The sequence below is a fragment of the Ylistrum balloti genome, unplaced genomic scaffold (assembly GCF_031769215.1).
Source record: "Ylistrum balloti isolate Yb309-2 unplaced genomic scaffold, AGI_CSIRO_Ybal_v1 Utg369562, whole genome shotgun sequence".
Classification (NCBI taxonomy): Eukaryota; Metazoa; Mollusca; class Bivalvia; order Pectinida; family Pectinidae; genus Ylistrum; species Ylistrum balloti.
In genome coordinates this window covers 1,114,342-1,140,957 of record NW_026781862.1, presented here as the reverse complement: position 1 = coordinate 1,140,957, position 26,616 = coordinate 1,114,342, and the positions used below count along the sequence as shown (strand labels likewise).

Here is a 26,616-nt window from a genome sequence, read left to right as displayed (position 1 = left end):
AGTAATAGCCAAGATAATGGAGTAATAGCCAAGATAATGGAGTAATAGCCAAGATAATGGAGTAATAGCCAAGATAATGGAGTAATAGCCAAGATAAAGGAGTAATAGCCAAGATAATGGAGTAATAGCCAAGATAATGGAGTAATAGCCAAGATAATGGAGTAATAGCCAAGATAATGAAGTAATAGCCAAGATAATGGAGTAATAGTCAAGATAATGAAGTAATAGCCAAGATAATGAAGTAATAGCCAAGATAATGAAGTAATAGCCAAGATAATGGAGTAATAGCCAAGATAATGGAGTAATAGCCAAGGAGTAATAGCCAAGATAATGGAGTAATAGCCAAGATAATGGAGTAATAGCCAAGATAAAGGAGTAATAGCCAAGATAATGGAGTAATAGCCAAGATAAAGGAGTAATAGCCAAGATAAAGGAGTAATAGCCAAGATAATGGAGTAATAGCCAAGATAATGGAGTAATAGCCAAGATAAAGGAGTAATAGCCAAGATAATGGAGTAATAGCCAAGATAATAGAGTAATAGCCAAGATAATGGAGTAATAGCCAAGATAAAGGAGTAATAGCCAAGATAATGGAGTAATAGCCAAGATAATGGAGTAATAGCCAAGATAATGGAGTAATAGCCAAGATAATGGAGTAATAGCCAAGATAATGGAGTAATAGCCAAGATAAAGAAGTAATAGCCAAGATAATGGAGTAATAGCCAAGATAATGGAGTAATAGCCAAGATAAAGGAGTAATAGCCAAGATAATGAAGTAATAGCCAAGATAATGAAGACTCCAATTTTATAATTTTATGAGTTTTTGGACAAGAGACTTCAGCTTCTTTTCAGTTCTTTTTAAGACTAAACATTATGTTGTATTCTCAGTGTACTAGCAGTGTAGAAGGCTTCAGAAGCCTAGATTGACAATGATCAATGCATTGGTATGAATAACATCATAATACAAAGCCAATTAGATAAATGTTCTTCAAATAGTGATTAAAGCAGTTTTGTACATAGATCAATCTACAATGAAATAACAAGGAAAAGTTATGCATGTTAATCTTGAAACAAAACCGTTTGGAGGTTACTGTATTAAATTTTTAAAATGGCATTAATTATTGTCCTTCAATTAAAATTGTTTGTGGGATGCCAGTCCTGAAAATGAAGCAGTCCCAATCTTATCTGATGTTACATTTGCAGTCCTCCATACCAAGAAATATCAGCTATTTTGGTATACCATATCACATGTAAAAAGAAATAAAGAAACTCTGAATTTCATTACCACGAAATTTTATTTAACTTTTACTGAAAATTTCTTAAATTCAATACATCTGCTAATTTGTGAACAAAATAAAGGTGCTATACTTAATTTTTAAGTATATCCCGCCTGCAGGTTTTGAAATTGGTATCTCTATGAAAATATTCAAACTCAGTACATGAGGAACATGCAAAGTATTCTTATAATTTTCTTAAAATATGTTTCAAATTACATCTAATGATCATGAAGTGATTTATGCATCATGATACTGCTGTAGATTAAAGACAAAAGCAATTAAATTGGTCAGGGTATCATACACCAACTTTAGACTGACCAGATAGGGTCACACATCCAACTCAGGACTGTGACCATGGTTAAAAAATATATTGATAGGTGTAATCTCAAACTGAGATCTCAGATGTAAATTTATGTATAGGATCTTCCTTGAGAGCTCAGGTAATGTTAAATTTATCTTAAGAATATGGATAAATTCATTAGTACATTGACACAAGCATTGAATTCAATTTCATAACTTGTATAGGAAGAAGCAAAATTCGAGTGTATTTCCTTTAAAAAATTCTTTGTTCCAACTTTTTATACCATTTTTTCCACCATCAGGATAGTTGTTATGTCAATGTACTGTTATACATATTTCATACAAAATGTAAGTGGATAATTATTTGACAGCCCATTGACAGCCAGGGTCATTTTGGGTCAAAATGTAATACAAGACACTACGAGTCGAGACAAATGATTATTTCATGACATTTTCTAAACTGTCCAAGTAATTACAAAAGTAACTTCTGCAATCACAACAGGCAATGTAGGCAAAATGATAAACAAATACTATGGACATTCCCTTATATTGTATGAACCACAAAATATTTAATAGTGATTAACCAGAGGTGATACTTTTGAAGAGTGAGGATATCAACACCAAGGGTTGATAAATCCTTGTATTTACTTGAAAACAGGTCAATAATACTATATGGTGATAATCCATGCTTCTGATTGGTCGAAAATTTCTGGATTGTTACATTCACCTGCGAAATGCTGACAGGGTATTGGACTGTTATATTCACCCTGAGTGTACTGATTCTGCCTGTTTTTGAGTAACATCACAATACTTTTTGACCAATCAGCTTGTAAAGAAAATGAGTTATATAATATGTTAGAATTTTTATGAGAATATGCAAAATTGCTTTACATTTCAACAGGATATTGGCCAAGTTGAAATCTGGTCAAGTCCAGCTTCAGATATACATTCACCATTATGCAGTCAGAGACAATTTCTGGATATCAATAGTTTGTGTTGTAATCAATGTTTTTTATATCTGATCCAAAGACAACAAAATCTCTGATCATTTAGAATGTAAAGTCATTAAGGAATGAAATCAGCTACAACTGTCCAGAAGTTTCTGTAAGATGAGTTTCTGTCCATGGTTAGTGTACAACACGTACTTCTGTCTTGGAGATAACTTGTCCAACCCAGTTGCCAGGCATTCCTCATCTTCCTCTAGACTGGTCTTGTACATTGCCAGACACTTCTCAGCACACCTGTAACAATCAGGACAACAGCTACTTGACAACATTTACAGGACAACACCTACAGGACAAGAGTTACAGGACAATACCTACAAGACAACACCTATATGACAATACCTACAGGACAACACCTACATGACAATACCTACAGGACAACACCTACATGACAATACCTACAGGACAATACCTACAGGACAATACCTAAAGGACACCATTTTAAGAATAACACATAAAGGACAACATCTAAAGGACAATACCTAAACAATAACACCTATATGACAATACTAACAGGACAACACCTATATGACAATACCTACAGGACAACACCTATATGATAATACTAATAGGACAATACCTACAGGACAACACCTACATGACAATACCTACAGGACAACACCTATATGCAATACCTACAGGACAACACCTATATGATAATACTAATAGGACAATACCTACAGGACAACACCTACATGACAATACCTACAGGACAACACCTACATGACAATACCTACAGGACAACACCTACATGACAATACCTACAGGCAACACCTATATGACAATACCTACAGGACAACACCTATATGACAATACCTACAGGACAACACCTACATGACAATTCCTACAGGACAACACCTATATGATAATACCTACAGGACAACACCTACATGACAATACCTACAGAACAACACCTACATGACAATACCTACAGGACAACACCTACATGACAATACCTAAACAATAACACCTACATGACAATACCTACAGGACAACACCTATATGACAATACCTAAAGGACAACACCTACATGACAATACCTACAGGCAACACCTATATGACAATACCTACAGGACAACACCTACATGACAATACCTACAGGACAACACCTATATGACAATACCTACAGGACAACACCTATATGATAATACTAATAGGACAATACCTACAGGACAACACCTACATGACAATACCTACAGGACAACACCTACATGACAATTCCTACAGGACAACACCTATATGATAATACCTACAGGACAACACCTACATGACAATACCTACAGAACAACACCTACATGACAATACCTACAGGACAACACCTATATGACAATACCTAAAGGACAACACCTACATGACAATACCTACAGGCAACACCTATATGACAATACCTACAGGACAACACCTACATGACAATACCTACAGGACAACACCTATATGACAATACCTACAGGACAACACCTACATGACAATACCTACAGGACAACACCTACATGACAATACCTACAGGACAACACCTACATGACATTACCTCCAGGCAACACCTACATGACAATACCTACAGGACAACACCTATATGACAATACCTACAGGACAACACCTACATGACAATACCTACAGGCAACACCTATATGACAATACCTACAGGACAACACCTACATGACAATACCTACAGGACAAGACCTACAGGACAACACCTATATGACAATACTAACAGGACAATACCTACAGGACAACACCTACAGGACAAGACCTACAGGACAACACCTATATGACAATACCTAAAGGACAACACCTACATGACAATACCTACAGGCAACACCTATATGACAATACCTACAGGACAACACCTACATGACAATACCTACAGGCAACACCTACATGACAATACCTACAGGCAACACCTATATGACAATACCTACAGGACAACACCTATATGACAAGACCTACAGGACAAGACCTACAGGACAACACCTATATGACAATACTAACAGGACAAGACCTACAGGACAACACCTACAGGACAACACCTACAGGACAACACCTATATGATAATACTAATAGGACAAGACCTACAGGACAACACCTACAGGACAACACCTATATGATAATACTAATAGGACAAGACCTATATGACAATACTAACAGGACAATACCTACAGGACAACACCTACAGGACAAGACCTACAGGACAACACCTGCAGGACAACACCTAACAGGACAAGACCTACAGGACAACACCTATATGATAATACTAACAGGACAACACCTACAAGACAACACCTACAGGACAACACCTATATGACAATACCTACAGGACAACACCTACATGACATTACAACACCTATATGACAATACCTACAGGACAACACCTACATGACAATACCTACAGGACAACACCTACATGACAATACCTACAGGACAACACCTACATGACAATACCTACAGGACAACACCTATATGACAATACCTACAGGACAACACCTACATGACAATACCTACAGGCAACACCTATATGACAATACCTACAGGACAACACCTATATGACAATACCTACAGGACAACACCTATATGACAATACCTACAGGACAACACCTACAGGACAACACCTATATGACAATACTAACAGGACAAGACCTACAGGACAACACCTACAGGACAACACCTATATGACAATACTAACAGGACAACACCTACAGGACAACACCTATATGACAATACCTACAGGACAACACCTATATGACAATACCTACAGGACAACACCTATATGACAATACCTACAGGACAACACCTATATGACAATACCTACAGGACAACACCTATATGACAATACCTACAGGACAACACCTACATGACAATACCTACAGGACAACACCTACATGACAATACCTACAGGACAACACCTACATGACAATACCTACAGGACAACACCTACATGACAATACCTACAGGACAACACCTATATGACAATACCTACAGGACAACACCTATATGACAATACCTACAGGACAACACCTACATGACAATACCTACAGGACAACACCTATATGACAATACCTACAGGACAACACCTATATGACAATACTAACAGGACAATACCTACAGGACAACACCTACAGGACAAGACCTACAGGACAACACCTACAGGACAACACCTATAGGATAATACTAATAGGACAAGACCTACAGGACAACACCTATATGACAATACCTACAGGACAACACCTACATGACAATACCTACAGGACAACACCTACATGACAATACCTACAGGACAACACCTATATGACAATACCTACAGGACAACACCTATATGACAATACCTACAGGACAACACCTACATGACAATACCTACAGGACAACACCTATATGACAATACCTACAGGACAACACCTATATGATAATACTAACAGGACAACACCTACATGACATTACCTACAGGCAACACCTATATGACAATACCTACAGGACAACACCTATATGACAATACCTACAGGACAACACCTACATGACAATACCTACAGGAAAACACCTAAAGGACACCATTTTTAGATGAACACCTACAGGGCAACAACGACTACACAGAAGATCCTACATGAGTGTCCTTGTAATGATTTGATATCTGGAGTGTGAGTAACATGTTTATTATAGCTAAAATTGCCCTACAGATCAGCTGTACTAAACCTCAATTTCTTATATCCAACAGTCTGCCCCTAGTGGTCTTTCTTCATTTAACCCATATGATACCTTTGGAGGTCATTTACACTATTTAAACAGAATTCATTGATTTTGAGCCATACACCCAACAAACTGGCTGAACCTCTCATTGGTTGTATACCTAAAAACCCAACAAACTAGCTGAACCTCTCATTGGTTGTATACCTAAAAACCCAACAAACTAGCCTGAATCTTTCATTTGTTTAGAATTTAATACCTGGTTCAGTAATCATTGATCTAGTAGTTTTGATTAAAGAGGAAAATTAAAACCTTTTGTTGGAAATAAAAACGAAAAAACATACCCTTTCAATAACTTTTTCCATGAATCCTTCTGTTTTGGTATTCCATTTGGGACTAAAACATTAAAACAAAATTTTATATCTGGAAAGTGTTCAGTCAAGTACACAAAGTGTCATTTATCATTGATATGTCAAACACATGCATACAGCGTAAGCATCCTCATTTCATTTTAAATGCAAAAGTTTTGTCTTTTTTTTTTCTTTTCCTATTTTAAAGTGATTTAAAAGTGAAGTGGTATTTCAATTTCATACTTTCAAGTTATCTACATCTTTAATACAACCACATGTGGGTATGAGATTCTTCAAACTCTAGAGATAAGTATTGAAAAAAAATAAGATTTATTGACAGATAAATAGTACATGTTTACTTCCTTTAGATAAGTAAATAATACAGAAAAGCTCCATAAAACCACCATCTACAGTTTTTGGAATGGCAGATGTTATCTTCAAGCATTCCACTAGCTGCTACGATAGAATTGTTCAGCAGTGGCAAAAAAGTATGGTGAAAAAAGGTTTATTCCAGTAAAATATCTATTTGACCACAGGATGCGAAAATAAATCACATCTGTGCATGGTTCAATTTTCTGCTTAAACTGATTTGATGGTACCCTCTAAACAACCCTGGAGTCCAGGGGTGGGATAGGTGTTTAACTGGAATTAACCTAACCTGAATAACCTGGGTTTCATATGTTTACTCATACTTTAGTATAACACAAAGTTACTATAACAGTACTCACCAAACATCCATTTCTCTTCACTGTCATCCTCCTCATCGCCTTCATCTTCACTCCAACCATCTTTTTCCTGGTAGTCTTCAAACTCACTTCTGGTCATCTCAAGTACCTGATTGTTAATTAGTAACTTTACTAATTGCACAAATGTGTAATTATCGCGACAACATCTTTAACATCCTGAAGTAATATTGAAACTATTCATTTACGTAAAACTATGAGTTTAAAGAAGAGAAAACTCTTTTATAAACACATTGTCCCAAACATCAAGCATACAGCAAGACTGTATCAAAGTGTCTGAAAAAAATGTAATATGTAGGACTTAAATAACTATTGGTGTTAAAAAGTGTTTTTCTTGCTGTGGTCATTACACATATCCAATGTTTTAATCCCTCGCCATACTGCCCCCACCCCCACCTACTGCCTAACCACTACCACCAATTGACATACTGCCCCCACCTACTGCTTAACCACTACCACCAATCAACATTACTGCCCCCACCCCACCTACTACCTAACCACTACCAACAATCGACATACTGCCCCCACCCCCATCTACTGCCTAACCACTACCACCAATCAACATTACTGCCCCCATCCCCACCTACTGCCTAACCACTACCACCAATCAACATTACTGCCCCCACCCCCACCTACTGCCTAACCACTACCACCAATCAACATTACTGCCCCCACCCCACCTACTGCCTAACCACTACCACCAATCAACATTACTGCCCCCACCCCCACCTACTGCCTAACCACTACCACCAATCAACATTACTGCCCCCACCCCCACCTACTGCCTAACCACTACCACCAATCGACATACTGCCCCCACCTACTGCCTAACCACTACCACCAATCAACATTACTGCCCCCACCTACTGCCTAACCACTACCACCAATCAACATTACTGCCCCCACCCCCACCTACTGCCTAACCACTACCACCAATCAACATTACTGCCCCCACCCCACCTACTGCCTAACCACTACCACCAATCAACATTACTGCCCCCACCTACTGCTTAACCACTACCACCAATCGACATACTGCCCCCACCCCCACCTACTGCCTAACCACTACCACCAATCAACATTACTGCCCCCACCCCACCTACTACCTAACCACTACCCACAATCGACATACTGCCCCCACCCCACCTACTGTCTAACCACTACCACCAATCAACATTACTGCCCCCACCCCACCTACTGCCTAACCACTACCACCAATCAACATTACTGCCCCCACCCCCACCTACTGCCTAACCACTACCACCAATCGACATACTGCCCCCACCTACTGCTTAACCACTACCACCAATCGACATACTGCCCCCACCCCCAGCTACTGTCTAACCACTACCACCAATCAACATTAGTGACCCCACCCCACCTACTGTCTAACCACTACCACCAATCAACATTACTGCCCCCACCCCCACCTACTGCCTAACCACTACCACCAAACGACATACTGCCCCCACCTACTGCTTAACCACTACCACCAATCCATACTGCCCCCACCCCCACCTCTGTCTAACCACTACCACCAATCGACATACTGCCCCCACCCCCACCTACTGCCTAACCACTACCACCAATCGACATACTGCCCCCACCCCCAACTACTGCCTAACCACTACCACCAATCGACATACTGCCCCCACCTACTGCCTAACCACTACCACCAATCAACATTAGTGCCCCCACCCCACCTACTGTCTAACCACTACCATCAATCAACATTACTGCCCCCACCCCCATCTACTGTCTAACCACTACTACCAATCAACATTACTGCCCCCACCCCATCTACTGTCTAACCACTACCACCAATCGACATACTGCCCCCACCTACTGCTTAACCACTACCACCAATCGACATACTGCCCCCACCCCCACCTACTGTCTAACCACTACCACCAATCAACATTAGTGCCCCCACCCCATCTACTGCCTAACCACTACTACCAATCAACATTACTGCCCCCACCCCCACCTACTGCCTAACCACTATCAACAATCAACATTACTGCCCCCACCCCACCTACTGCCTAACCACTATCAACAATCAACATTACTGCCCCCACCCCACCTACTGCCTAACCACTATCAACAATCAACATTAGTGCCCCCACCCCACCTACTGCCTAACCACTACCACCAATCAACATTACTGCCCCCACCCCATCTACTGTCTAACCACTACCACCAATCAACATTACTGCCCCCACCCCACCTACTGCCTAACCACTATCAACAATCAACATACTGCCCCCACCCCCACCTACTGCCTAACCACTATCAACAATCAACATACTGCCCCCACCCCCACCTACTGTCTAACCACTACCACCAATCAACATTAGTGCCCCACCCCATCTACTGCCTAACCACTACTACCAATCAACATTACTGCCCCCACCCCACCTACTGCCTAACCACTACCACCAATCGACATACTGCCCCCACCCCCACCTACTGCCTAACCACTATCAACAATCAACATTACTGCCCCCACCCCACCTACTGCCTAACCACTATCAACAATCAACATTAGTGCCCCCACCCCACCTACTGCCTAACCACTACTACCAATCAACATTACTGCCCCCACCCCTACCTACTGCCTAACCACTACCACCAATCAACATTACTACCCCCACCCCATCTACTGTCTAACCACTATCAACAATCAACATTACTGCCCCCACCCCACCTACTGCCTAACCACTATCAACAATCAACATACTGCCCCTACCCCCAACTACTGCCTAACCACTACCATCAATCAAAATTACTACCCCCACCTCCACCTGCTGTTGGCTTTTATAAAGAGATGTAACAATGAAGGCAAACCTACATATGAAATTGGAGAATGATCAATCCAGTACTTCTCCAGTAAAAGTGATAACAACGATTATTTCAGGAGATATGCCCACCATCTCATAATGTAGAGCTACAAATTTTGGCAGTGTTGTTCAGTTCCATTGAAAACAAAAAAATCTCCAGTAATTGGTTAAGATCTTATGATAATAGCCCATGAGATCATCATTTGAATAATCAAAATACAAGAAATTTTCAGTAAATCTATAGTTATAGAGTCACTTACCTTGAGTGTAGCTTCCAATTCGTCACACGTCTCTATAGCTTCATTACTCAACACAAACGCATCGTCTTCCCCAATCACCTCCTGGATAAACCAAAGTTGTAATTAATATCATATAGGGAACACTTTATCAGTTTGTGCTGTTTGTTTTGTTTGTTTATTGGAGTTATTGCCCATTAGACAATAAAGATCATTGGAGGTGGGCAGTCTTGTAGAAGCTAGTAGCTACCTCACTGAACAACATACTGGAGGCCTGTCACATGAAGTTTCAGAATAATTTGTGTAAAGTTTCTCGCCCAAGGAGACAATCAAGAGAACACAAACTGGTCTGCTTCTCAGCTTCCTGAAAAACACAAAGAGCAACAAGTAGAAAGCCTGGAAACACATCTCAGATCTCCATCTGAGGTTGTGTTTACCTTCACTCTACCAGCTGAGCTACAGCAGCCCCTTTATAACTAACGGTAAATATCAAGGCTATAAAATGAGTAACTTTGGATTCATCCTATATGTTTCCATGTAGAATTTATTACTACACTGTATCATAAACACCACAGTATTTGATATCAAGGTGTGACATGCAAACTACTTAAGGTTTTAATTTCAATGTTCCTAATATAATATCTGTACCCATCTTATTTATGTGTATACATTGTATTACATGTATCATACAATCTGTAATACACAGTTTGTCACTCATCAATTATTGTCTAGAGCAGTCTGACCTCTCTAAGACACTTTCCTTTTTCACTCTATCAGTGCCAATAGGCTGAACAGCCAACAGGGGCCAAGAATGTGTCCAGAGTAATCTGCTACAAATCTTTTATATCAAACCTTACATGTTTAGTCAACTTAAGTAAATTTCAGATTTATGTAAAATGCTATTAAAAAAACACACGATTCTTTTTTCATTTCTTAAGAAGAAAAAAAAATGTTCACCTGTTCCATTAAAAACTCCCATTTCTCTTCCAGAAGTGTTTTATCTGCCTGATTAATGTCCTGGCTCTTCGCTTCTTCTTTCAGTACTGTGGCTGGTATGTCTACCTACAGATAGAGTATAACCTGTGATAATGTTAAACTGGACATAGTGACAAAATCTACACGTATATATCACATCCTATACCCTATCATCTAAAACCAAGTGTATCAGTTACTGCCATATCATTTCACAAAGATTTTATAATAACACCAAGACATTTCCATGAAGTTATCACTGCAATCTAAAAATGCATCTGCAATCTCAAACAGGAGGACAGTTAAACAGCTGATTCTAACACACACCCCTCCACCATCCTTAATAATCTACATTATCACATCACTTATCATTAACCTATCATTTACTTTTGAAGGCCTTATGACCTCCTATAAACTTACAGTATCTTTGTCGTTGTTGGGATACCTCTCTGAGAAACCGTACATGTGTAACTCATCTTTGTTGGATAACATGCCATAAGTGTTGAAAACTTCTTCATCCTGTTAACAATTCAGCATTGTACATCAACCAGTGCAAACTATCTCCCTCTCAGTATAGAATATATAAATCTCCATCTAAATAAACAACATTCATCAGACACCAGAATGTAAATCTTCATTTTAACATACAACATTCATCAGACACAGAAAATACAAAATCACTTCAGGGGGCACATCTCCACATTGAACTGGCCATTTCAAAAAAATTTTAAAAAGACCTGTTGTAAAGTTAGTGAATGGATAGCCAGACAAAGTTCCTCTATGGATAAACGGATGGATTCCAGTATACCCCCCCCCTCCCCATCTTCGTTGAAGTGGGTATAATGACCCGCTACATTGTAACTCAAAAGAGATTCTTACTAGCAAAAATTGTATCATTAGAAGGCTGTCAGTTTGATTAATGAACATTTTATTTCAACAAAGATTTAACTACTTAATGCAGTGTACCATGACCTCCACCTTTGGAACCTTATATTAATATAGAGTTTCTTTATTTTACCATAGAAGTCATTGTGTAATTCTTATGACACATGTTCTATGATTAACCCAGTTTTACTTTAATAATAAAAAAAATAATATTTAAAACTGTTGAAGTAATCTATACATTCTTTTACCTTAAAACTGATAGCTTATCATCTAATTTATTCGTTAATCACCATGACAAATTCTAATACATATATATATTATACCTCATTCTCAAATTCAAAACAGTTTTCACATGCCTGACAGTCTCTTGATATTTGAACCCAAAATAAATAAGGTTTCTTCTATCTCACTGACTAAATGTTGATGTAAAATGACATCAAAAACATGAGCTCTATGACAATAATGAATATTTAACTAGTCATAATTCTGTACAGGAAAACCAACCTTGGCAATTTTAGCAGTTGAAACCATTTTCAAAAATTCCTTTTCAAAACGCAGTTCTGCATTATTGTGTGCTACATGGTTTAATATATCGCCCATAGGAACCATCATCGGGGCAGACTTAGAGGGAACATCCCCTTTCATCTGTTCATCTTCATCATCCCCTGTAGGTTCTGTAAAGCTGTATGCCATTACAAAGGCCACCATCTTCTTGTACAGTTCCAGGCTCTCACAGGCGGAGCTAGTAATAGAAATACAAAAGTATATAAATTCTATAAACCGGCAGGTATATGATAGAAAAACATAGATATACACACAGGCAGAGCTGATGATAGAAATACATACAGGGTATATACACACAGGCAGAGCTGATGATAGAAATACATACAGGGTATATACACACAGGCAGAGCTGATGATAGAAATACATACAGGGTATATACACACAGGCAGAGCTGATGATCAAGTATGGGTTTTCAGGGATGTGACTTACAAGGAGTTAATAGGGATGTGATTAAGTATGGGTTTTCAGGGATGTGATTAAGTATGGGTTTTCAGGGATGTGACTTACAAGGAGTTGTTAGGGATGTGATTAAGTATGGGTTTTCAGGGATGTGATTAAGTATGGGTTTTCAGGGATGTGATTAAGTATGGGTTTTCAGGGATGTGATTAAGTATGGGTTTTCAGGGATGTGACTTACAAGGAGTTGTTAGGGATGTGATTAAGTATGGGTTTTCGGGGATGTGATTAAGTATGGGTTTTCAGGGATGTGACTTACAAGGAGTTGTTAGGGATGTGATTAAGTATGGGTTTTCAGGGATGTGATTAAGTATGGGTTTTCAGGGATGTGATTAAGTATGGGTTTTCAGGGATGATGATTTTATAAATAATGCTACATTCTAAACTGACTACCTTAAATACCTTATCATTTTTTTATCATTATTTTTCATGTACATGTAGCTGTTGAAAACATTACAAGATCCTTTAAGTAACAGAGAAGAATTAGGCGGGAAATATCAAAATTTCTGTGTTGTGGCAAGCAAATTTCTGTAAACTGCTAAAATTGCTTGATCAATTCAAAATAACTAAAATATTTTTCATGAAATTAATAAACTGTAGCTCAGAGAGTTTTAACATCTTGAATTTAGAAAAATCTCATTATACTTCATTTATACTGTTAAATACAAGTACATCACTTGAAAAGATTACCCAAAAACATCTTTGTGCTTCTGTACAAAAGGTAAAACAATTGTTGTGAATTCTGCTGTCAATGATTTTATATCTCTTTCCACACATTTCAGGATGCCATTTGCCGAGTCAAGCAGAGATGCTCTTTCAGACCTGTAGTGAAATATAAAGGGGAGTACATCAATCATTTTATCAAACTCATCTAAGATATGTACTACTAGTATTCTTATGTTATCATTACTTGCACAAATATAAATTAACACCTGAAAAGTAGGTAGGAATATTTACTACAAACAGGTATCTTTCACGTTACACTAGTCAGCTAACATGCAATAATAGTCAGGCCAAAGCATATGTAGGTCAAGTTCAAACTTACTAAGATCAAAACAGAGGGAGGTCAAGTTCAAACTTACTAAGATCAAAACAGAGGGAGGTCAAGTTCAAACTTACTAAGGTCAAAACAGAGGGAGGTCAAGTTCAAACTTACTAAGGTCAAAACAGTGGGAGGTCAAGTTCAAACTTACTAAGGTCAAAACAGTGGGAGGTCAAGTTCAAACTTACTTAGATCTGAACAGAGAGGGGTCAAGTTCAAACTCAATAAGGTCAAAACATAAGGAGGACACGTCCAAACATAAGGTAAAGTTAGGTCAAAACATGGCTTACTAGGCACAAGATGGTCACAATCAAACTTACTCAGGCCAAAACATCGGGAGGTCAAGTTCCTTGAAGTCTGGAACAAGGTCAAGGTAAGGTCGCCATGTAGATTCTGGACTATTATGTTCGTACATCAGTGCCAAGAGAAGGGGCACCCATCCACTCTCACTCACCAACGATGCTTCTTCTACAACAGGACATTTAATATAATGTACATATTATTCAACAATACAAGTGTATAAAGTGTACAAATTACTAGTATGAGTTTATGGTACCATAATTTATGTATTCAGTTATCATAAGTAAGATATTTCCTGTCTACAGTGATTCCCATTCTGTATCATTAAACTTCTTACTTATAGCAGTAGGCTATAACTTGACTCTTCAAATATCTATTAACATGTAAAATATTTGTTTTTAATTACTGTTGTGATCATTTTCATCTTTCATATAAAAGCAAAAGAATATAATAATTTTTATACCAATTTACCTTTTCTCAACAATTTAGATATAGCAGATGTTTTAGGATGAAGCAGTAACTTCCTAGGAACCTTAAAAAGACATTCTCCACAGTCCACACTGTCTGTGGCTAGCATACCATACTGAGCACAGGAACCTTGTTTAGTGACACAAACCTAAAAGAAATCAGAAATTGGTGTATCAAAATACCTATGCTTGCAATTTTTCTTTTTTTTTTCTCTCTCCAAAATGATGAAACTTTTTTTTTGAGCATATGCTAATATGTGAACATAAAATGTATATCAGTAACACTTACATCATTTTGAAACATAAACCAGCAGATAACTTCATCATCACAAAAAATTGATTTGTGTTTTATTTTCTTGATATTTTCAACCAAGATTGATATTGTTGCTTATAAGCTTCGTCCCTTTTAGTAACTGTCTGACTTATATTAATCTATTGCAACAAGTACCTGTTTTCAAAAATGTATTTTTGGTAGAGTCAGTCACAGCAATTAAAATCAACAACATATGTGTTTATTTAATATTTGCTGTTTTCTTGGCACCTTTGACTAAAGTACAAATACGACTTTTTTCATATATCCCGAAACAGCCTAAATGAAGTACTGAAATGACTTCCGCCTTTGTCTTAAAACGACTTGTTACCGAAAACGACCTAGCCTGAAACCAGTGATTATCTTTCGTGACTGGCCATGGTTCACAATTGAAATTGAATGCCCCACATCTTATGTATTGCAAGCGTGTCATTCACTACCTTTGGAGAAAGCCAGAGACCATTTTCTTCGGACCAGCTCAGAAAGTTCTGTAATTTTGTTTCATCTTTAGAAACAGTTGATAATTTCGATAAAATGTTGCTGCTGTCTGCTTCTTCACACGCTCTTTTCGTGGGTACCGCCATTTTCACGAATAAATTACCTTCACAATACGAGAGCTCTTTGTTAGTTTTCATCCAATGAAAACATTGTCCGTCATTACGTGCGAGTCTTCAACGTTTACATGCAGGCAAGGTGACGAGTTGATGCTAGTTTTACTCTGAAGCAAGTTTGGGCCATATTGTGCGTGTCTGAAGTTTCGGAAAGTGGTAACGTGGAAAGTTGTTTGTTATATTTTTTGCGGTCATTGACCGACACTGAAAAGAAGACATGCAACGAGTCGAAAGACCGCGCAGCGGAATGTCAACAACTTCAGGTTACGGAGACCATAGCCAGCACACTAAAAGCGGACCTTACCTTGATGGCAATCTCAAGTTGCTGGACACAATGTGAGTTTTGTCTTACTTGGATATGATACGCTTTCATAAATAGCAAACTGAAAATACTGAAGTGTATAGGTCTTAACAGCTGTAGATTATTGAACTTAGATTTTTTAAAAAAAACTAAACAGGAAAATGGTTAAAAATATCAATAATAAAATGACCTAGCAGACGATGTAAACAAATATGATCTACTATCAGACGGATTGAATTACGGTAACGTCATCAACATCATGATTTAAAAACAACACAACTAGATTGGCTTGTTTCATTTAAATGTCCTGTCGAGGTAAGGGGAATTGGAAAATGTAGTAATAATTTTTTTGTGGAAATTAAATATTAATGTAATTTTTATTTATGATAATTCCGTTTTCATTAACTAATCTATTTATTATCTATCATTATTTGCTTTTTGTTGTGTCTGGTAGGTGTCAAACCAATGTTATATAATTACTTTTCCCTTCAGGATTGTTGCGAAGTGTTATAGCAAATATGCTGACACTTGTGAAAGTAATGCTACATATTATTCAGGTTGATAGTACATATGCCCTAGAACTCATGTGTATCCACTCATTACAGAGGAGAGAAATCCTCTGAACTCAGACACATTGATGTCCAGATGAGTCCAACCCGTTTTTGGGATTCCTCCTTGGGACTCGTATCTGACATTTGACGAGTCTGACAAATGACATTGTCAAACTTTCGAGATAAATGGGTCCCAAGGAGGAATCCCAGCACTGATTAAAGTAAGTCATGAAGTGCTTTTTAAAGATAACCAGACTAGATGGCATTTTTCTCATTCACATGATGAACTATATTTGCCAAATTGAAATTTCAAAGATATGTCATCAACATTTTACACCACTGGTACTCAATCTTGCCACTGATAACAGTGAACTCTTTTGCAAGAAAAAAAAACACTCGTGTGTACATTCCAAAAAAACAGGTTCACAAACTTGTGCAAGATATTACTCTTGCTGTCCATTGGATTACACCATGTAGTGTATAATTTACTAGACTTATTGTGATAATGTGATTTTTTGTGGTTACTCTCAAATTATTTCATAACTTACCCGTACACCATTCTGCCTGATTCATCAGTTCTAAGGGCTCTTGTTCTCTGTAATAAAAGGATGTGTTGGAGTTCCAATACACCTTAAAAAACCAAAGATGTTCACAACCTGCTATTCTGTAGTCCCTACTTATAAGCCCCATTGTAACAAAAGTCATTTAGACCTCTAGCTTAAGGAATCTTACAGTCAACCAATCAAGCTAAAGAGGAGTTCTACCATGTTGGGTCAGGGTTATTAATCAGTGCATTCTAACTGTTCTGAATTTAAAATTAACTTTAAGAATTTCTTGACCATGTCAAACTAAAGTACATTTATATCTTAAAGATGGTGATTAGAAGAGAACAAAAACTAAGTAACCCAATGGAATGTTGTATTAAGGCATCCCTTTGATAAATATTTGTTCTTGAAATATGTTACAGTCAAAACTTATAACTTAAAAGGGACATCATGATGGAGAGCTTTGAACTCCTTTCCAAATGTCTCCGTCTCTTTAGATAATGTTGGAACAGAACTTTTCTTTTCCTTAAGTGGCATTTATGATATCATATATGAGACCTTGGAGCGACAGTATTTTTTTGTATTTTTTTTTTTGTTTATTAAATATATTTATAAGTGAATTATCTGTAAAAGAAGCGGGTCAGTGTGACTTGTACATAGTGTTAAATATGGTTTGGTCACTCAGATGGCAGCTCATGCTTCTTTGACATAGATGGTAAAATTGAATATCACGCCCTTGAAAGGAATGTGTATATTTCAAGTTCTTTTACATTGACGCCAAACAAAATCCCATGGATTGTGGTACTTAGTGCCTTGGGTTGAGATTTTGGAAATCTAAGATAAAACTAGGGGAGTAGTGTAAAAGGAGCTGGTTTGTATGGCTTTATATAGTGTTAAGTATGGTCTCTGTAACTCAGGTGACAGGGCATACTTCTTTGGCTCAGTTGGAAGAGCTGGCCAATTATCATGTTAGAGACCTGGGTTTGATTCCTGATGCGGCCACTTGACAGGAATGTGCGTTTATCCCTATTATTTCACACGATTTAAAGCTTATATTTCTTCATTGGATAAACCGTAAATAATGTTAACTATATTTATCTATTGTTTTACTTGGTAATGTATTGTCTGGTTACAGGTTTATAGCATGGACCCTAAAGGTTGATCATTAATAAAAATTTGTGTGCCCCTCAGATGACAGTCAAAACACTATCAGTGTTCCCACCTCCTGATTACCTACAACAAACACCCAGATTACCTTATAATTATTTATAAATGGTTTAAAAGCACCAGCTGTCAGTTTACTGGGTGGATATGTAAACATACAGGAAGGCTGACTGTTGAATTAACTGATTGATGTATTGACCCGAATCTTACATCAGCTAATCTTTGTTGACATGTAAGACAAATTGACTTTTGCGAGGCTATTCCATTTAGTAACTTGATCTGCATTACAAAAGTTTTATGTGTAGTTAGACTATAAACCCCAGACCTGCAAACAAACCATTCTTCAGAATCTGCATTTACAATTAATTTTACTGGTTTTGTTTGTATAAATAATGAGATCATATTTTTCAATTCCAATATGGTCTAGTGATTAAATGTCATTGTGACCTGATTTAAAATGTGATATTATCTAAAATTACCCAGTTATTAGTACTTTTATATGCCAAATATCAAACATTTTGACAGGACATATTACGTTATGGCATTGTCCATCTGTCTGACCACCATAAACTTTTAATTGTCCAGAGATCTCCTACCACAGTTTTCAGCCTATTTTTTTAGCAAATTTGGTGGGCTTAATCACTATAACGTGAAGTTTTGTTTTCCTGAATTGCAGTTTGATTTGACTGTATTTGGGAAGAATTACTGCCCCTTGTTGTTGAATTAATAATTGAATTTTGTTGAAATATTTTTTTGAAAGGGATAACCAAGATTTTGGTAAGATAATTTTAAGTAAATCATGTTTCTTTAGCTCAGTTTTTAGAGTCATGGATTATTACACCAGAGACCCAGGTTTAATTCCTGTTGAGGCAGGTATCAAGAATGTGTAACTGCCTCATTTTTTAACAAGTTTGTATATGTCTCTGCATGAGCATTTTTTATCAATATTTGACAGAACTTAATGAAGTATGGTGCTGTAATCTGTCTGTAATAAATATTTACCTTTGCAGAGTTCTCCTCTCCCAAATGACCTCTGGTTTTAACTAAACTCTTTGAAATTTAAGTTATCACCACAATATGAGATTGTTTCCTGAACATCATCATTCAACAATTTCTGGAAGAGTTATATTGCCTTTTATATTTTGTTCTTAATTTTATTTTTTTTTTCTGTGTTTTTTTCATACTTAAAGCCTAGATTGCATGTACAAAATGACATGCTGGTTTTTTATGGCATTTTGATTCAACAATTTCTGAAAGTGTTATTGCCTTTTGTATCTTTTAGCTTTTTATTTTTTCCCATAAATTTCCCCACTCAGTTTTTGACTAATTTCTTCACACCTAGAAATAAGAAGGCTTTATTTCTACTTGACAGGAAGTTGAGTTTACCAAAACAATATTCTCATGTAACAAATTGTAGGAGAGTTGTTTCCCTTTTTACAGCAAAGATCCTCTCAGTTTTTGACCAATCTCTTTGAAACTTGTTGGGCTTTATAGTTATGATATGATCTGTTGAAATCTTGGTAGGCATGACGATGACATGTAGGTTTGTCAGACTGATTTCGTCATAACCCTTTATTGTGTTTGAGTATTTTAATCTTGGCACAGTCACAATGAGCTCTCTTGTGTTAGATGATGTGATAGATCTTCAGACTAAGCAGCTGTACTGGTGAAGATCTGAGATATTGTTCATTGTTCCCTACCGATAGTGGTATATGTTTCTCAGGAAGTTGAAAAACAGATTGGTCTGTATTCAAGATTGTTGTCCTTGGGTAAGACACTTTACACCAGCCATATGCAATGAATGACAGACCTGTGTTGTTCAGTGAGGTAGCCACTAGCTACTACAATGATTCCCTGTCTGGAAAATTACACTGACCGGTGTCGAGTCAATAGCTCCAGCAAACAAACAAATCCATTGAATTTTAACCAATTTTTATGAAACTTTGTCTTTTCTAATATAAAATTTCAAGTTTGTGCTAAATCTTGGCGTGATTGGATATTGATGTATGTACATTTCTATATTGTTACTCATTTTCTTTCAATAATGTATGTTCATTTTTTAATCTGATCCAAAAACAGTTTTGCCAGCAGTACAAGTGTTTTTACCATTATTTACATTTTCCCTCCATTCAACTGCTACTAAACTGTTTCAAAAATTACAGTCTAAAGTTTCAGAGTAACATAAAATCCGACCATCAAATACATCTCATAAACAACAAACACCCTGCAGCATCATAAAGACAAAGTAATATGAAATGCTTGATGTACTTGTCAATTACAGTGACTGTGCCAATGATGTACTCTGTTGTCGCTTAAATCACGACGGTTCACTGCTAGCCGTTGGTCTTGTGGATGGCTCCATCAAAGTAAGTAGCTACAGCATATCTTGGATCAGTCAGTAATCTTGGACCAGATGTTTTAATATCTTATCCTTTGATTAAACAGTTGAACAATTAAACAACATAATAAAAATTAAACAAAACATGAATATTTTGGAATTAAAACTGAGACAAAGCAAACAAAGATACTCGGTTTAAAGGTCAGTTTTAGAGTGATTGAACAACTATGATGATGGCTCATACATTTATCAGTTCATCATATAACACACATTTATAGCTGTCCTTTATATAATGTACACAAACAATGATGATATTTAAATGTCAATTCTCTGACCTGTTCCAGATCTATGACGCTGTACATGTTAGACTGTTACATAGCCTTTCGGACGAGGATACACAACGAATGCGTCTCCCTGTCACGCAAATACGATTCAGAATATTTGGAGACATGGACAAAGTGGAATATCAGAATATGCTCATAGCTACCTGTAGGTACAAGTATACTGCTCTATGTATGCCTTTAATTTAGCATTGTCAAGGTGTATAGTTAATCATTTACCAGTTCATCGATCAGGACTGTCAATACAAACAGAGCAACCAAGCACAAAATTACCCTGTGGGGAGCCCCAGGCCTACTCAATAAAACCTACAATTATCTATTGATAAACAGTGGTTCTATGAGCGATATTGATATTGAAAAACAATATTCAGCTCCAATGGTTAGTGTTTGTACTCACCTGAACTATAAAACATCAAATTCTACAAAATTATTGTAAAGATAGGACTGTCATTATTTAAAAGATGGGGAGGAAAGAATTAAAATATAATAATAAATTAAATATTTTAACTGAGAATGTAATGACAGGTATACCCGGAGATATTTCGAAATATCATAATCTCCCTTCATCAATTTGGTGATGATCAGTGATGATTGTCAGCCTTCAACAGTCATTTGATCATGTGGCTGATAGTTTATAAGCCAGACTGCTGTGTCCAGTCGTTAATTTTTGTCTCTGTTATCTTTGACAAAGCCATTATAATGAAACTGATAAGTCGTTCTACATAACTAAGGATTTTTATATTAATCATTGACTTATGTACTATTCAGTATTCTGTCTTTTGTGATTCAGATGCCTCTGGCCTTGTGAAAATCTGGCACTTCACCTCTCAAGCATGCCTCCATACCATACACGAGGTGCGACAAACTCTAGCCCTTGCCGTCAATCCACTTGGACAGAAATTTGTTACAGCCGGTAGCGATCAGCAGGTCCATGTGTATGATGAGGAGACAAAGATGAAAATCAACACCCTAGAACCAAGGTAGGAAAACCAGACTGTGTGCTGTGATCAAAGTGCTGAAAAAAATACCAGTTTATGATGATATATGTTCTAAAAAGATAGGTACAGTGTATATTAAACCTGGTGTTATTCTGTTTTGTCATGTGCACTGTCTTTATATCTGTAAAATGCCACAACCTTATTCCTCTTGATGGCATGCAACAGATCTCCTGTATGTTGTTCATTGAGGAGTCACCAGTGACCACAAGGAGGCATCTCCTCCAAGTGACCCTGACTGTTGATGGATCCAGCTAAAACAAAAACAAAAAAATCCCCAAAATATTACAATGAAAAGTGATGATTGGTCTGTGTCAGTTGTTTTTTGCCTACATATTTCTCAAATGGTCTGAAGAGATTAAAGATTGTACTAGAGAATGATTATACATAACATAATGAGAAGGACAGAGCATTAATGGAGTGCATGAGTTTGTGGGCCAAACAAAATCAATACATAAGTGTAGGTTTTGTAAAATTATCCAGGAAAAAAACATATACATATATTTACATGGTTAGCCAAGCTAGAGTATGTCACCAGAAACCCCCCATCAGGGCATGGAAATTTTCATTATTTTTCTTTTTTTATCACAACAGTGACTCAAGAGATATCATGGATGGACATCGTCAACGTGTATACGCAGCCCAATACCACCCAACAAAACCTAACATATTTATCACTGGGGGCTGGGACGACACAGTACAGGTAAATATTTCTGTATTTATCACTGGGGGCTGGGACGACACAGTACAGGTAAATGTTTCTGTATCTATCACTGGGGGCTGGGACGACACAGTACAGGTAAATATTTCTATATCTATCACTGGGGGCTGGGACGACACAGTACAGGTAAATATTTCTGTATCTATCATTGGGGGCTGGGACGACACAGTACAGGTAAATATTGCTGTATCTATCACTGGGGGCTGGGACGACACAGTACAGGTAAATATTTCTGTATCTATCACTACAGTACAGGTAAATATTTCTGTATCTGTCACTGGGGGCTGGGACGAGTACAGGTAAATATTTCTGTATCTATCAACAAGGGTTTTAGAGAAAGTGATACAGATAAATATCACTGTATCTCTCACTTGGGGCTTAGGTGTCACAGTACAGGAAAATATTACTGTATCTGTCACCTGGAGTCTGAGAAAATGATACAGGTAGATAATACTGTATCTCTCATTGGGGGCTGAGAAAGCAGTACAATATTTTCACTCTGGTATTTTAACGTACACCATATACCAGGAGGTGTTGAAAGTTTAGCTTACCTGGACCAAAAGGGCATCAAATAAGCTCATGCCATGGTGCAGCACATAGCATCCATCCGGCTTCAATTTTTCTACTGAAATGATTTCTTCTCAATAATCATCAGGAAGAGTCACTTTGTTTTTATAATGGCTGGTTGATTCCTGAGATAAAGTCATACATATTTTGCTAAAAGAAGTTACTTTGGCCAATATTAAAGGTCACAGAAGTTAAATTAGCTGAAAACTTCAAAATATTTCTGATTAATCCAAAATCCAAGCAACATGATATTTGGCTAGTAGTTTACTAGGATGAATCTGAATATAGTTTTGACATGGAAATGATCTTGATACATATTTATATTCAAGGTTACTAGAATCAAATTTATCAAAAACTTTGAATGCTTCTGTGATGAATCCATTTTAAAAATAGAAATGACCTTTACCAAATTAAGATCAAAAGCTTGAAACTTTTCTGCCAAAAATGAATCAAAGTTGAAATAATGTTCAGCCTACCAGGTTTCAAAGTTAGTTTAAACTAATTGGATAAATTGCCCACTTTGAATATCGATAATGTGAGATGTTAATGTATTTGTAAATGGCTTTGAATGCCAGGAAAGCAATAATTAGACCCCTTGAGCCTCTTGTAATGAAAATAGTATTGGTAGATGTACTCACTTTTTTCCTTCTTTTCTACAGTTCTGGGATGATAGGGAAAGGCATGCTGTCAGGTAAGTGAAATAAGGCCAGGTAACACCAGGTAAATATTAATCAGGTGTCTATAGATTAGGGTAAGTAATATTGGGTTAATATCAATCAGGTGCGTGTCTGTAGATTAGGGTAGGTAATATTGGGTTTATATCAGTCAGGGAAGCATTTGCTGTTGTGAGCTGAAAATTTGGGATCAAATAAAGGCATTTATAAAAAAGAAAACACCAAAAAATGTTAAATTTATCAAACCTAATTTACAGAGACTAAAGCTTAGAATATTTGTTGTTTACAGACATTTCCATGGCCCACATATTTGTGGGGATTCCCTTGAAATTGACACCGAACACAATCACATCCTTACAGGATCCTGGCGGAATGATAAAGTTTTACAGGTGTGTATATAATTATATGTACCTTATCATCCAACAATAAGCAAATACTTGGTGACCAGAATGTATGGCTGATAAGTAGAATCATCAACAATTTGTTTATCAGAATAAGCCCACCCCTTCACTTTGACTCATAGGTTATGTGTTGGCCCTAAATCTGGGCCTAATACAGGACAAAATATCTTACATTATAAGATGTACCTGTACATTCATCCAGGAATTTTAATTTTATTCATGACAGTATCCAGGATGATAAATCTCCATTATGAAGTTGGTTGTATCATCAGCTAGGGAGCAAAATTATGGCTGAGTACTTTGCAGTGTAAAATTTTACAGGATCCAGACGTCTAGACGAATAAGAGATAATTGTTCCTTTGTTCCCTGTTCCTTTCTTCTGTTAGATTTATTTTGCCTCAGTGATGCAAAATAAGTTAGATTGAAAGAAATAATTTCGTCTCAGTTATTGTAAAGTGTTTTGGTTCAGTACATTAAACTATCTTTATCATTGAAATGCACTTGAGATTGGCCTTCCAGCAATACCATCTTGTGTGTTAATGTTAAATTACATGTATTTCTCTGTCAGGATTGACACATTTCTTTTCTTAAACTGTTTTAAAACTTTCATAACAAGTGTGTAAGAAATTTGAATTATCTTTCGCCAATTAAGGGCTGGTAGTTTTTAATCCACCAAAAACAAACATTTGATGAATTTCAGATTTGGGACTTCTCTTCAGGACTGCTTATCAAAGATGTGCCTCCAGAACCATTAAATGCTAGTCTGGTAAGCATCAATATAATAATATAAGTTAGGTGTTAACATGTTAATCTATTTAAGTGTCAACATGATTGTCTATTTAAGTGACAATGTGTTAATTTAATTAAGTGCAAACTTGTAAATCTAGTTAAGTGTCAACATGTTAATCTAGTCAAGTGACAACATGTTAATCTAGTCAGGTGTCAACATGTTAATCTAGTTAAGTGTCAACATGTTAATCTAGTCAAGTGACAACATGTTAATCTAGTTAAGTGTCAACATGTTAATCTATTTAAGTATGAATGTGTTAATCTGTTTAAGTGTCAACATGTTAATTTATTTAAGTGTCAACATGTTAATCTGTTTAAGGATCAACATATTAATCTAGCCCTCTGGGTTTTTTCACAGCTAACTGCTTTTTAATGATACTTGACTATTGTTACAGGTATACTGCTGTCAATGGCTAGGAAAGGACAGTATTATTGCTGGTGGTTCCTACATGCATATGGCCCGAGTGATTGACCGTGGGACACTTAATGTAAGTAAGGTTAAAATATTATAAAGTGAAGGTTTATTATTTACAACCACAGCCTTTATTCTTAATTTTAAAGTTTTAATGAACTGTTTGAATATGGCATTACCTCCCTTTAAACATTTCCCTTCTGTTTGACCTTGATATATTTGACCTTCAGAGGTTTTTATGTCACATGAAAAGGTGATATGTATGTAGTTATCTCTTTGTCTGTAGTCAGGTTAGCTGTTTGATGTGTTGTCATCCAAACAGGTTTACATGCCATAATGTGAATACATCAAAGTTTGGAATTGACTTTCAAGTAAAAATGTCACAGTTACTATTACTATAAAATCAATTAATTGAAAATTAGTTTCTACAATAACTTGAAGGCCTTGAGTCCACCAAACTGAAACATTGCTCCCACTGAGTGTTTTGCTGGGGGTTGCTATTCATATAGGAATGTCAAAGGCCAATGTCACATTACTATAAATAGAAAATTGATTTTTTTTTTATATTTGATATATAACCTCATTACTTATTGTCAATGTTTGACCATGAAATGTATGTATTTGTTCTTGACCTTGACTTTTTTATCCTTTCAGACAACTGGTCAGTTTGTGGAGCTTCCCCAGGGTGTATACTGTATGGACAATGACCGACAGGGTCATCACCCAAAGATTGCCATTGGCAGCAGCCACAATATCTACCTTCTCCGAGGGGAAAAGAAAAGCTAAAT

General features: G+C 36.9%; 2 protein-coding genes across 2 annotated transcripts; one reads left to right on the top strand and one right to left on the bottom strand.

Annotated features, from left to right (window-relative positions):
• Positions 1–1,276: 1,276 nt before the first annotated feature.
• Positions 1,277–16,002, bottom strand: LOC132548495 (N-lysine methyltransferase SETD6-like). Its single transcript, XM_060212394.1, has 11 exons — positions 15,859–16,002; positions 15,113–15,257; positions 14,662–14,809; positions 13,990–14,121; positions 12,784–13,021; positions 11,815–11,913; positions 11,380–11,484; positions 10,447–10,527; positions 7,332–7,437; positions 6,598–6,649; positions 1,277–2,818 (listed from the first exon to the last, which is right to left on the bottom strand). Exons 1-11 carry the CDS (start codon positions 16,000–16,002, stop codon positions 2,656–2,658), a joined length of 1,413 nt encoding a protein of 470 aa, XP_060068377.1. The 3' UTR covers positions 1,277–2,655.
• Positions 16,003–16,246: 244 nt separating this feature from the next.
• LOC132549865 (WD repeat-containing protein 5-like) lies at positions 16,247–26,616 on the top strand. The gene is made up of 10 exons (XM_060213870.1): positions 16,247–16,365; positions 20,872–20,956; positions 21,273–21,417; positions 22,060–22,249; positions 22,859–22,967; positions 24,212–24,243; positions 24,516–24,615; positions 25,328–25,393; positions 25,812–25,904; positions 26,483–26,616. The coding sequence occupies exons 1-10, from the start codon at positions 16,247–16,249 to the stop codon at positions 26,612–26,614; spliced, it is 1,071 nt and encodes a 356-aa protein (XP_060069853.1). The 3' UTR covers positions 26,615–26,616.

Excerpts from the sequence above, each read along its gene's own strand:
- LOC132548495 (XM_060212394.1), bottom strand. The coding sequence starts at position 16,002 with ATGGCGGTACCCACGAAAAGAGCGTGTGAAGAAGCAGACAGCAGCAAC. Across the intron at positions 15,258-15,858 it reads GTCTCTGGCTTTCTCCAAAG|GTTTGTGTCACTAAACAAGG; the intron begins GTAGTGAATGAC and ends GATTTCTTTTAG. Across the intron at positions 13,022-13,989 it reads AAGCACAAAGATGTTTTTGG|CTCCGCCTGTGAGAGCCTGG; the intron begins GTAATCTTTTCA and ends TTCTATTACTAG.
- LOC132549865 (XM_060213870.1), top strand. The coding sequence starts at position 16,247 with ATGCAACGAGTCGAAAGACCGCGCAGCGGAATGTCAACAACTTCAGGT. Across the intron at positions 20,957-21,272 it reads TTGTGGATGGCTCCATCAAA|ATCTATGACGCTGTACATGT; the intron begins GTAAGTAGCTAC and ends GACCTGTTCCAG. Across the intron at positions 25,905-26,482 it reads TTGACCGTGGGACACTTAAT|ACAACTGGTCAGTTTGTGGA; the intron begins GTAAGTAAGGTT and ends TTATCCTTTCAG.